The sequence below is a fragment of the Castor canadensis genome, chromosome 4 (assembly GCF_047511655.1).
Source record: "Castor canadensis chromosome 4, mCasCan1.hap1v2, whole genome shotgun sequence".
NCBI classification, from domain to species: domain Eukaryota; kingdom Metazoa; phylum Chordata; class Mammalia; order Rodentia; family Castoridae; genus Castor; species Castor canadensis.
In genome coordinates this window covers 157034198-157045423 of record NC_133389.1, presented here as the reverse complement: position 1 = coordinate 157045423, position 11226 = coordinate 157034198, and the positions used below count along the sequence as shown (strand labels likewise).

General features: G+C 47.7%; 1 protein-coding gene across 7 annotated transcripts; it reads left to right on the top strand.

The window, feature by feature from the left end:
• Positions 1-203: 203 nt before the first annotated feature.
• On the top strand, positions 204-11226 carry Mettl21a (methyltransferase 21A, HSPA lysine). 7 transcript variants are annotated; one of them, XM_074071570.1, is made up of 5 exons: positions 1180-2034; positions 3870-3981; positions 5125-5161; positions 6092-6161; positions 9954-10116. In XM_074071570.1, the coding sequence occupies exons 1-5, from the start codon at positions 1888-1890 to the stop codon at positions 9963-9965; spliced, it is 378 nt and encodes a 125-aa protein (XP_073927671.1). In that variant the 5' UTR covers positions 1180-1887; the 3' UTR covers positions 9966-10116. The 7 variants fall into 7 exon arrangements, 6 of the variants coding, with proteins under 6 accessions (XP_020027830.2, XP_073927671.1, XP_020027831.2 ...); XM_020172241.2 differs by lacking the exons at positions 5125-5161; positions 6092-6161 and adding an exon at positions 204-326 and having other exon boundaries at positions 1859-2034; positions 9954-11226; XR_002212909.2 differs by lacking the exons at positions 5125-5161; positions 6092-6161 and adding an exon at positions 8261-8507 and having other exon boundaries at positions 1184-2034; positions 9954-10083.

Sequence of the window (11226 nt, the reverse complement as noted above, 5' to 3'; positions counted from 1 at the left end):
AGGACGTAGTGGAGAAAGGGGATACTAAAGCAAAAAAGGGAGAGAAAAAGGAAAAAATAACGAGGGTAAAGACTCTCACTGGTGGTCGACAAGGTTCACCTTAAGTCACCATGGCAGCCGCTGGCCGCAGCCCTCTGCCCGCCGGGAAGGCCGTCTGGGGGGCGGGCGCGCCCCCTGCGGGCGGGGAGAGGGGACGACCGAGAGTGCGCGCCCGGAGCCCCAGGACCTGTCAACGCTCCGCCCCGCGCACGCCAACACCCGGAGCGGGGGCCGCCTCCTGCTAAGAGCTGCGGGCTGAGAATCCCCGGGAGTGCAGTCCTGGTGAGGTAGGAGGGAACGGGTCAAGGTTGGGGAAAGAAGGCAAACTTCCAAAAGCAGGATGCAGGCCCTCCACGGTCACCCCCTTTGGTGCTCACTACGGGGGCTCTCCGGGGCTTGCGAACTGGGGTCTCCAGGGCCTGAGGGCCATCGGCACCTCACACATCAAATATGGGTGCCCGGAGGAGGGCCACGAGGGCGTCGGAGTCCGCAGCAACTGCTCAGGTCAGGGTCTGGGGCCCCCGCGCGTCCCACTGCCAGCTGGACCCGCTGGACCCACTAGGTCCGTGAAAAAATGCAAACCAGGCGCCACGTGCCCACTCCCGGTCCATCCTTAGGGAATACTTTGTGACTTTTCCACTGTTGTCACCAGGCAGGCGATTACACCGATTCGGACCCCACTTTGATGACACAGGGACGAATGGGTGACCAGGCATTCTTCGGACCCAACTTTCACCCACTAACTGGCCACCTTTAAAGGCTGTAACAATCAGGCAAAACGCACAAGCGACAGAGAACCAGCAGAAGAGCACATCCGGTGCGAGGCGGGTGGCACCCCGCGCCCTCCCTCCGCCCTCAGGAAACGGACCCGGGACCTCGCAAGCGTCCCTCCGGGACCTCGCAAGCGTCCCTCCGCGACCCTCAGCGCGCGGGGACCGCGGTTCCGGCGAGGGAGGTGGGCCGGGAGCACCGGAAGTGCACGTCTCGGGGACCCGCCTCCCGCCGCCATCTGCGGCCGCTGCTCTTGCGCCGGCCGCGGGCGGGGGACGCGCGGTGCGCGCGGCCCGCGAATGCGCGTGTCCCTCGAGCGCGCGTGGGGCGGCCTGCGCGTGCCTTCTGCTCTCCGCCCAGAGGCTCGCGTGGGCCCCGAGGACTCTGGACCGCTCTCGTATCCCACTCCCGCCCCTGACGGGTTCCCGAAGCGGTGGGACCCGCGTGGAGGAAGGGCGCACCTGTCGGCCCTTTAGGAAGCCGACAGGTTTGGGGACCTCCGGGAGGCTGCCGAGCCCCGCGGCCGCTCTCTCCTCGGGGCGACTCGGACGTCCAGTGTCCAGGAAGTGGTACCGGTGTCAATCCGGCTGCGGTCAAGAGGCAGGATAAACCGTTCTCAGCTAGCCTCAGTGCAGGTTCGGCCCCACTGTTGTCACCATTGGACGCAACGACTTTAGGGCAGCTGGCCACAGCAGTAGTCGCGGCTGAGCAGGCGCTTTGGGGCCCTGCGCGGTCACCGTCGCTTTGCGCGCGGTTGTGCAGCTCCGAATCCACGCGGTGGAAACAGCGGCGTGTGCAGGACATCCTATAGTTGGAGCTTCTGGGTGGTTCTGCCCTAAGATATCATCTGTATACACGAATTCAGAGCCCAGTGTCACTTCCCGTAGACCTTGAGGAAGAGCCACTTTGAAGGAGTTAGACTTCTTGCAGCCTGTTTTTTTGTTTTTTTTTTGAACTTGGAAAACAGCCTTAGCAATCGTTTGAAGTTACTTAAGATACAAGATACGCACTTCTGGCCGTACTCACCCAGGATTGTTTTGCACAACAGGTCTCAGCAAAGGGCAGGACTCAGGCGAAATGGCCCTGGTTCCCTATGAAGAGCCCACGGGGATAGGGCTCCAGAGGTTCCACAAGCCTCTTGCGACCTTCTCCTTTGCAAACCACACGATCCAGATTTGCCAGGACTGGAGGCAGCTGGGGGTCGCGGCAGTGGTGTGGGATGCGGTAAGTAACTGAAAACACGCACACTTAATTACAAGACTGGTCTTTATTTAAAAAGGACAGATAGCCACTTTATTGAGATATAATTCTCATACCGTGTACTACACCTATTTAAAGAACACAAATTCGGGAGGGGGTGGGGGCAGGGGGGAGAAATGATCCAAGCCTTGTATGCACATATGAAAAAAAAAAACCACACAAATTCTGTTAAAATTTTTTTTAGTATATTCCTTAAATATACTAAAAATAATATGCAACCCTCATCACCTCAATTTTAAATATTTACATCACCCCAAACTCCTTTCTGTACCAGGCACTCCTTGTCCCCTCCCCCATACATAGCATTTTAAAAGAGGTCATAGAGAGCACAGAGAAAAATGACCCACCAGTAATTACCTAGTGGGAACAAGACTGAAAAGAAAGCTGGCCCACTGGCTGCTTTGAACACCACTAAGTTAGTCTTTTAAACTATGTAAAGTGACAAAACCCAAAATGAACAGCATGGCTTTCCCCCCCACCCACAGTTATTAAAAAGGTTGCAGAATTATAATTGCTTTTCTACTTTTATGTATTTTTGGGTGGCACTGGGGTTTGAACTCAAGGCTTCTTACTTACTAGGCAGGTGCTCTATGGCTTGAGCCAAACCTCCAGACATTTTTTTCTCTGGCTATTTTTGAGATGGGATCTCTCCTTTTCCCCAGGCTGACCTGGACTGAGATTCTCCTATTTTGTTTCCTCTGTAGCTGGATGAGAGGCCCACTTCACCCGCTTAGCTTTTTTCTGTTGAGATGGGGATCTTCTAAACTTTTTTTGCCTAGACTGGCCTGGAGCCATGATCCTTCCTGTCTCAGCATCCCAGGTAGCTGGGATTACAGGCTTGAGTCTCCTGGCCTAGCTGCTTTTCTACTTCTGGTGGTGACTTGGGTCCTCAACCCCTAGATCCACACCTAGGATTGGGGAAAGTGGGGCCCAAATCATGTTGAATAAATGACTGGCATAAATACAACTTTACACTCCTGACATTGTATTAGGAAGGTAGAGAAACATTTAGGAATAAAAATATGAGTAGATTCTAACCTACTAATAACCACTTCTAGGAATCCAGTTCAACGTAACTACTTGAAAACTAATCCCATAATAAGTAATAGAGGTAAATTATGAGAAACAGGACCAAGAATGCTCAAGAAGAATGGGAACTGCCAATTACGCGAGTATGTAGTGGTGAAAACCAGATTACAGTAAAAATTCCATTAATGCGAAGCAGTTCTTTTTGTAGGATTGTGAGCAAATGTTACTCATGTATCAAGTTCCAAAACCTTGGCTAAAATTTAACCTTTTGATACCTCAGACATATAGCAAGGGCGCTTGTGAGGCTAAGGTGGCCAGTGACACAGTTCAGGGAGCCTGGGGTACTTTGCTGCTTTTCTTCCCTCTAGGTAAGGTTGTCCTTGCTGACCTGAGCTAGGTTTAGGAACTGGACATTGCTTTAAAGTCACAGAGATTGTTCCAGAATAGTTTTGTAAACACTCAGTGTAAAAGTTCTTTGATACGGTAAGAAGGTAAGCTTTCCAGATTCAGGCCCCTAGATGGCCTGTGTGACTCCTCAGCAGCTGCTCCAGCCCCTCACAGGGGTGTCTGGGGGCACAATGTGTCCGTGCTTGTCTGCATGTCCTCCCAGGCGGCAGCAGGTTAGCTAAGTTCCCGTGTGAGTCGGTGAGCTGGAAATGGCACCTTGCAGAGGGTGGGGCGTGATCTCTTCCTGCCAGTGCACAGCCAGCCTGACACCCTCCAGCTCTCGTACTTGCTGATGTTAACCTTAACCCTGTGTTTTGACCCAGGCCATCGTTCTTGCCACATATCTGGAGATGGACGCTATGGAGCTCAGGGGCTGCTCTGCTGTGGAGCTGGGAGCCGGCTCGGGGCTGGTGGGCATAGTGGCTGCCCTGCTGGGTGAGTGGTGCGCTGGCTCGCTCCCTAGTGAGCAGGACTCATGGAGGGGTGCATTTGCTTTCTTAGCGTGAAACCCATTACTAGTTCTCCCCTTACTGGGTTAATTTCTTTCCCCTGTGCTTACAAGTTCGAGCCACCTGCTTGCGTCTCAACTCCTGAGAAATTGCAGGCTAATTTCTTCTCTCTCTCTCATCCTGTTATTTAGCATCTCCTGGGAGATTGCCTTGCACCCTTTAATTCTGTGTGCCAATAATATAATCTTATGGCAACTTTGATTTCAAGAAGAATAACCTAATCCGTGTTGATAGTTTCTTCAGTTCAAAGAGCTTAAGCCCACACACTGTCAGATTTAACTCTGGGAGGTAGGTGGTGCAGCAGTCTTTCCATTTATTGCCGAGACAACTGCTTTTTCTCTTCTAGGAAGGATTGGCCCTTTCAAAGGTTGCGACGTCTTATTTTAAGAAATTGTATTAACAAGCTGTGGTGGTTCACAACTGTAATCATCTTGGTAGGCTGAAGCAAGAGGATCATGAGTTTGATGTCAGCCTGAGCACTACATATTAAGACCTTGTCCCATTTTATTTATTTATATTTAAATAATTTTATTTTAAAATTTATATTTTGATTGTTTCATTTAGTTACACTATAAGTCAATAAAAATAAATTGTGTTTGGGTGGAGTGGCTCACTCATGTAATCCCAGTTACTCCAGAGGTAGAGACTGGAGGGATTGCAGTTTAAAGCCAGCTTGAGCAAAAAGTTAGAGATCCCATATCACCAAGTAAGCCAGGTATGGTGATGCATGTCTGTGATCCCAGCTACTTGGGAGATAAAGGTAGGAGGAATTTGGACTGAGACTGGACCAGGCAAAAATGCCAGACCCTATCAGAAAACTAACTGAAGTAAAAAGGGCTCAAGTGCCTGCCTACCAAGCTTGAGGCCCTGAGTTCCAAACCCCAGTACTGAAAAAAAAATCAGATTAATGGTCCACAGTTACGAATTGACATCAAAGTATGTCTTTTTTTGAGGCAGGGCCTTGCTCCTTAGGCATAGCTGGCCTGGAACTCATAATCCTCCTGACGTGTAACCACCACACCTGGCTTAACCTTTGTTGTTTTTTGTTTTGTTTTGTTTTCCTTGGCAGTACGGAGATTTGAACTCGGGGCCTTGCACATTACTAGGTAGGTGCTCTACCACTTGAGCCATGCCCCCAGCCCAGCCTTTGTCATTTTTTTGTTTGATACACAGACATTAATTTAGGCCTAGGTCTCACTACATTGGCTAGGATGGCCTGGAGCTTGTGGCCTTCTCCCAAGTAGCTGGGATTACAGGTACGCTCCACTGGGCCTGATTGGCCTAGCACATTTTAATGTTTTTCTTATATTATTTGCTGTTGGCCTCTTTCTACAACTTCTGACTCATACAATTTAAGCTACTCAGTGAGAGGATAGGCCAGCTTCTAAAGTATAAAATACAGTGTTCCTCACCTCAGTACTGCCACCCAGGGCTCTTGTTACCATGCAGTTTCTGGTTCAAACCCTGCATTTGTTAACAAGCTTCTAGGTTGATAATGCTGGATTGCTGGTTCTCAGACACACTTTGCTGTTGAAGGTCTGGAATTTCCAAGCATTTTGAACTCATCATTTTGCCTACAGATGTTCTAGGACCTGCTAAAGCCCCTCTTCTGTTCTGCCCCTTCTTCTGATAACTTACTCTTTTTCAGCATTCCTTTTTCTGATTACGCTGCTTTCTGAAATCTGATAAGGAGTGTGCGAAGGGGTGATGGTTAAAAGAATCCCCCAATTGGCTCCCATCTCATCTAGAGCCACAGCCTCTAAGTCATTGATGGTCCCTTGCTGGTCCTCTGCCTTTCGTTCTCGTTGCGTGAGCCTTAGAACATTCCATGTATGCTAAGTATCTCGGCTGAACATTCTCAGTCTCATTCTTACAGCACCCCTGCGTGGTAAGTAAGTAGACCCCACCTACTCAGAGTTGTCCTCAAGTGGTGATATGAACGGTGAACAGAGCGCAAGTGCTTGCCCAAGGTCACAAAGCTAGTGGAGTGGTTAAAATTTGAATCTGGTTCTGACTCTCAAAACTCTGGTTCTTAGGTTGAAAAATCTCCCCAACCTTTATGTTACTTGGGAACTGTTTATAGAAGGAAAACCTCCCATCTCGAAGGTAGGATTCTGTAAGTTGTGTTGGGCATGGGGAATCCGTGAGTTCATGCCCAGCCTGGGGACCACTGTCTGAAAAATAAAGTGCTCGGGAAGAAATTGCCTTTTACTTTTCTATAATTCAAGTGCAAGTCTCTGCTGAACTTTTGACGTGCATAAGTGAAAGCCACACCTCTGTGCCTTGCTACTTCCCAGCACCTCAGAGAACATCTGTTAAGACCCGAACTCTTCTTCTCTTCCCAGTTCTCTCGTTCCTCCTCCTCTGTGCTGAGTTACTCTCTGTCCAAGTGGTCATCTGGGGCAACTCCTGTAGTCTCCCACCCCCGCTCCCCTGAGTCCTGCTGATTCTGTCTTTTAACCATTTATCAAATCCTTTTCTCCCTTTCTATTCCACTGCCTGGCTGGGGACCTCACCGTGTGACTCCTGCATGACTCCAGCACCCTCCCACCTTTTCTGTCTCTGCTTTGTCTCTCAAACCCTCTTTCTCAATAGCTGTCCGAGTATCCTGTCTAAAAGGCGACATCATGGGGTGGCCTGTGTTTGAACATTGGCCTTCCCAATGCCTTTCTGCAGGACAGATCCAGGATTGTTAGCAAGGCTTTGCAATCTCATCTTGCCCAACCCTGTTGCGCCTTTTGCCTTGAGGGCTCTTTCTCCACCCCCTTCTCCAGAGTCTCCCTTTGACCTGTGTTCCTCTTGAGGAATTTTTCTTTCATGACCAGGGGTTTCCTAGGCGGGCCCATGTTCCTATTATTTTGCTTCTCACACTGCATCACAATTATGTCTACGTGTCCCTCTGAGGACTTCCTTGCTTATCTTTGAATCTGCAGCACCTAGTATGTACTTGAATATTTGAATAAATGAGGGTGTTGCCTGCAAAGTAAAACTAGAAGTGATGGCACACATTTATACATATTTTTCCACTTCCTAAGTGAGTGACAGCCTGGTATATGTGTGTTTGGGTCCATTTCCTTTAGTCTTTTAGAAACGAAGGATTGTGTCACTTCCCCTCTACCCAGCACACACCTCACAGTCAGTCTTTTGTTTTTTTGAAACAGGGTCTTGTTATGCAGCCCAGGTTGGCCTGAAACTCACTGTGTATCCTAAAGTGGCTCAGGACTAAGGATCTTCCTGCTTCAAGTGCTGGGATTACAGATGTGTGCCACCACACTCAGCTAATGGATAGTTTATCACCATCTGCATGTGTCATCAACAGCAGGCCTGTTTTAGTTTTATCTTGTTCACTAAGCTGAAAACAACCCAGCTTTCCCCATCCTGGGCTGGGCTACTGCAGCTGAGTTTGGCTGGAGGGAGCACTGCCGCCAGGTCTCACTTTCAGTTCACAATTGGGAGTCTCAGAGGGGTGCTTTTTTTTTTTTATTGTTATGCTGGGTGGGGGTACATTGGAGCATTTCCAAAAGTTCTTGCAGTGTATCAAATATATCATACTTGAATTCACCCTGGCCACTGCTCTTTTATCCTCCCTCTCTCGATTCCCGGAACAGTTTCAACAGATACCATTTTGACCCCTACTTTTGAGGCTATTGTAAATGGAATTGTTTTACTATATTCTTTCTCAGTTTGTTTATTGTTGGTGTATAGAATGGCTACTGATTTTTGTAAGTTGATTTTGGATCCTGCTACATTACTGAAGCTGTTTATGGTGTCAGAGAGTTTTTGGGTGGAGTTTTTTGGGGCTTTAAGGTGAAAGATCGTGTCATCTGCGAATAAGGATAGTTTGACTACTTATTTACCTATTTGTATTCCTTTTATTTCTTCTTCTTGCCTTATTGCTGTGGCTAGGAATTCTAGGCTATGTTGAATAGCAGTGGGGAGGGTGGGCACCCTTGTCTCATCCCTGACTTTAGGGGAAATGGTTTCAGTTTTTCCCCATTAAGTATGACTTTGGCTCTCGGTTTGTTGTATGTAGCCTTTATAATGTTGAGGTACATTCCTTCTATTCCTAGTTTCTCAGAGAGGCTCTTGACACCACTGGGCAATCACATCTACTTGTCATACTCTGGTACAGGACTTTTCCTGTTGGTTTTCAGCCTTGGTCTTTCCATTCTGTCTCTCAGCTAATGATACTTCTTTTCCCACAGAGAAGACCGAAGACTTCTGCATCCTCCTGCCATGGCCTCTCCCCGCCTGTGTCTGCATCCAGACCCTCTGCCTTTAGGCTGGTGTTGAAATTTCTGTCTTGCCTGAGGCTGGTGCCATACCTGTGCCTTAGCTCCTGTCCTGTTCCTATTCACGGACATTGGTCCTGCATTGATACTTCTTTCCCCTTTCTACCTGATCATTTCCATCTGCGTACAAATGTGCTGTTAGTTCTTCCACCTTAGCAAGGTAAGAAATATAAACCTCTTCTGTAGCTGGTTCTAGGTCTCTGGCAGGATAACCCTGGAATATCTTGTCACCAGAGAGCAAGAAAGCTAGGGTTGTGTCAGAGGCCACAGGCAGAGGATGGGACAACTTGAACATCAATGACAATAACCTGAATGGTTAACCCATGTGTTCACAACAATGAAATTTATTTAAGTATCTTTGGAGGATGCTGAGAAACTCTTAATTTTGAAATCTGGTTTATGAAGGGTAACGGAGAAGCAAAATTTATGTCGCCTTTCCTATTCAGACAATTCCTCTGTGAAATGTGTACTACTTGTCGTTAGGGAAGTTTCTACCAAATGCAAAAAGAATATGATGCACTGTGATCCTCAGTCCTGAGCAGTGTGATCGCTCAGTCACAAAAATAGAGCCTACCAGACCAGATAGTATTATGTCTTGATGAAGAAGGCACTATTACCTGTGAAACAGTCCCATTCAAACATCCTACTCAAAGCACACGAATTCTCAGGAGATACAGAGGACAGAGACGCACGCTAAACTGCACAAAAATGCAATCAGCAAAGCCCAGACTGTGGGAAACTACAGGACAGATGAGTTTCTTCCCTAAATTGCAAAGGAGAAAAAGGATGGAAAGGAACTGATAGATTTCAAAGTAGACCTAAGGCAGATGTCTGTGATCTCAGCACAGACTCCTTCCCTGTGATTTCTCTGACCTCATTCTCTGTTCCAGTCATGCCTGTCTCCATGCTTAGCCCCGCTAATCCTTTGCACCTGGTCTTGCATCTGCCAGGAAGGTTTTTCCCCTGCTATCATTTGGTCGTTTTCTCACTCCTTTTAGGCCTTTACCCATGTCACCTCAGTGAGGCCTCGGCTGTCTCTCTGATCTACTCTCACTCTAATTTCCCTTCCTGACATTTCATGCCTCTCTTTCCTGCTTTGTTTTTTTTCCTTAGCTCATATCATGAACTAACATCATGAATATTCTTTTTTAAAAAAAAATCTTGCTGGGTGTGATGTTGCACACCTGTGGTCTCAGCACTTGGGAGGCAGCTTCTGTGATTCTTTTTAAAACTTTAACCCCACCGAACAGCCTTTCCCTCATTTGATATTTTCTCATTTTTGGATTCTGTTTTCCCTGAGTCCTCGTGACGTGAAGATCATGACCTAGAGGATAGAGTGTAGTGACAGATACGTAGGAAGGGTGGGCCGGGTCTGCTGTGTCACTTGGTGACTTCAGCTTCAGCAAGAGGCAAATCAGAGGTCTGCCCTTCCCAGCAGGCAATGCAGGAGGAGGTGATGTAGTGGGCTGTCCGTGAAGGGCGTGGGGTTCTGCGTGTCGGGGAGTATTTAGACGCGCTCTGTGTTTAACCTGTGTCCTCTCTGCCCTCTGAATTTACTGATGTGCACACTACTTTTTACCTATTTATTTTTTGTCCTATGTTGTAGGTGCTCATGTGACTATCACGGATCGACAGGTAGTACTAGAATTTCTGAAATCAAATGTTCGAGCCAACTTACCTCCCCACATCCAACCCAAGGTTGTTGTTAAGGAGCTGACGTGGGGACAGAATTTGGGGAGTTTTCCACCCGGAGAATTTGACTTGATTCTTGGAGCTGATATCATATATTTAGAAGAAACATTCACAGACCTTCTTCAAACACTGGAACACCTCTGCAGCGACCACTCTGTGATTCTTTTAGCTTGCCGAATTCGCTATGAACGTGACACCAACTTCTTAGCCATGCTGGAGAGGCGGTTCACTGTGGGTAAGGTTCACTATGATCCCGAGAAAGACGTGCACATCTACAAAGCACGGAGGACAAGCCAGAGAGAGGACTTATAGGTGGTTGTACACTGGCCGTGTCTTAGACTGAAATTCTAACCGTATTTAATGAAATGACTTACTGCATAAGTCTGTCTGATCAAAACTTCTCAAGGGACAAAGCCTGTGTGCATGCAGTTTTTTGTTTTTGTTTTGGAAATCCTGGGATTTGAAGTCAGGGCCTTGTGCTTACCTGTTAGGTGCTCTACCACTTGAGCCATGCCCCCAGTTCCCTTTTATGTTTCATTTTTCAAATAGGGTCTTCTGTTTATGCCCCAGGCTGGTGTGAACCCTCACTGTCCTATTTATTGTCCCACATAGCTTGGGAAGATAGGCATGAACCACCACACTTAGCTATTGTTTGAGATGGGGGTCTTGCTAACTTTTTGCCCAGTCTGGCCTTTGAACTGTGATTCTCCTGATCTCTGCCTCTCAAGTGACTAGAATTATAGGCGTGCGCCACCGGCATCTCTTTTTTTGGCAGTACTGGAATTTTCACTCAGTACCTTTCGTTTGTCAGGCAGGCACTCATTGTATCACTTTAGCCTCTCCCACATTCCTCTTTTGCTTTAGTTATTTTTCAGATAGGGTCTTGCACTTTTTGCCTGGAGACAGCCTCAGTCTGCAGTCCTCTTACCTATGTTTCTGGTATAGCTGGGATTACATGCACTACCATGCCTGGCTTGTTTGTTGAGATTGAGGTCTCCCTTTTTGCCCAGATTGACCTTGATCCTCCCAATCTCTAACTCCCAAGTAGCTGGGATTACAGGACTGCACCACTACACCTGGCCACATGTGCAGTTTTAAAACAAAGCAGTGCTTTGTTCCGTTGCTGTGGTTTTGACAATATTTTACTCTCTAGAATTCAATTAACATTAAATGACAGTGAGATTTTG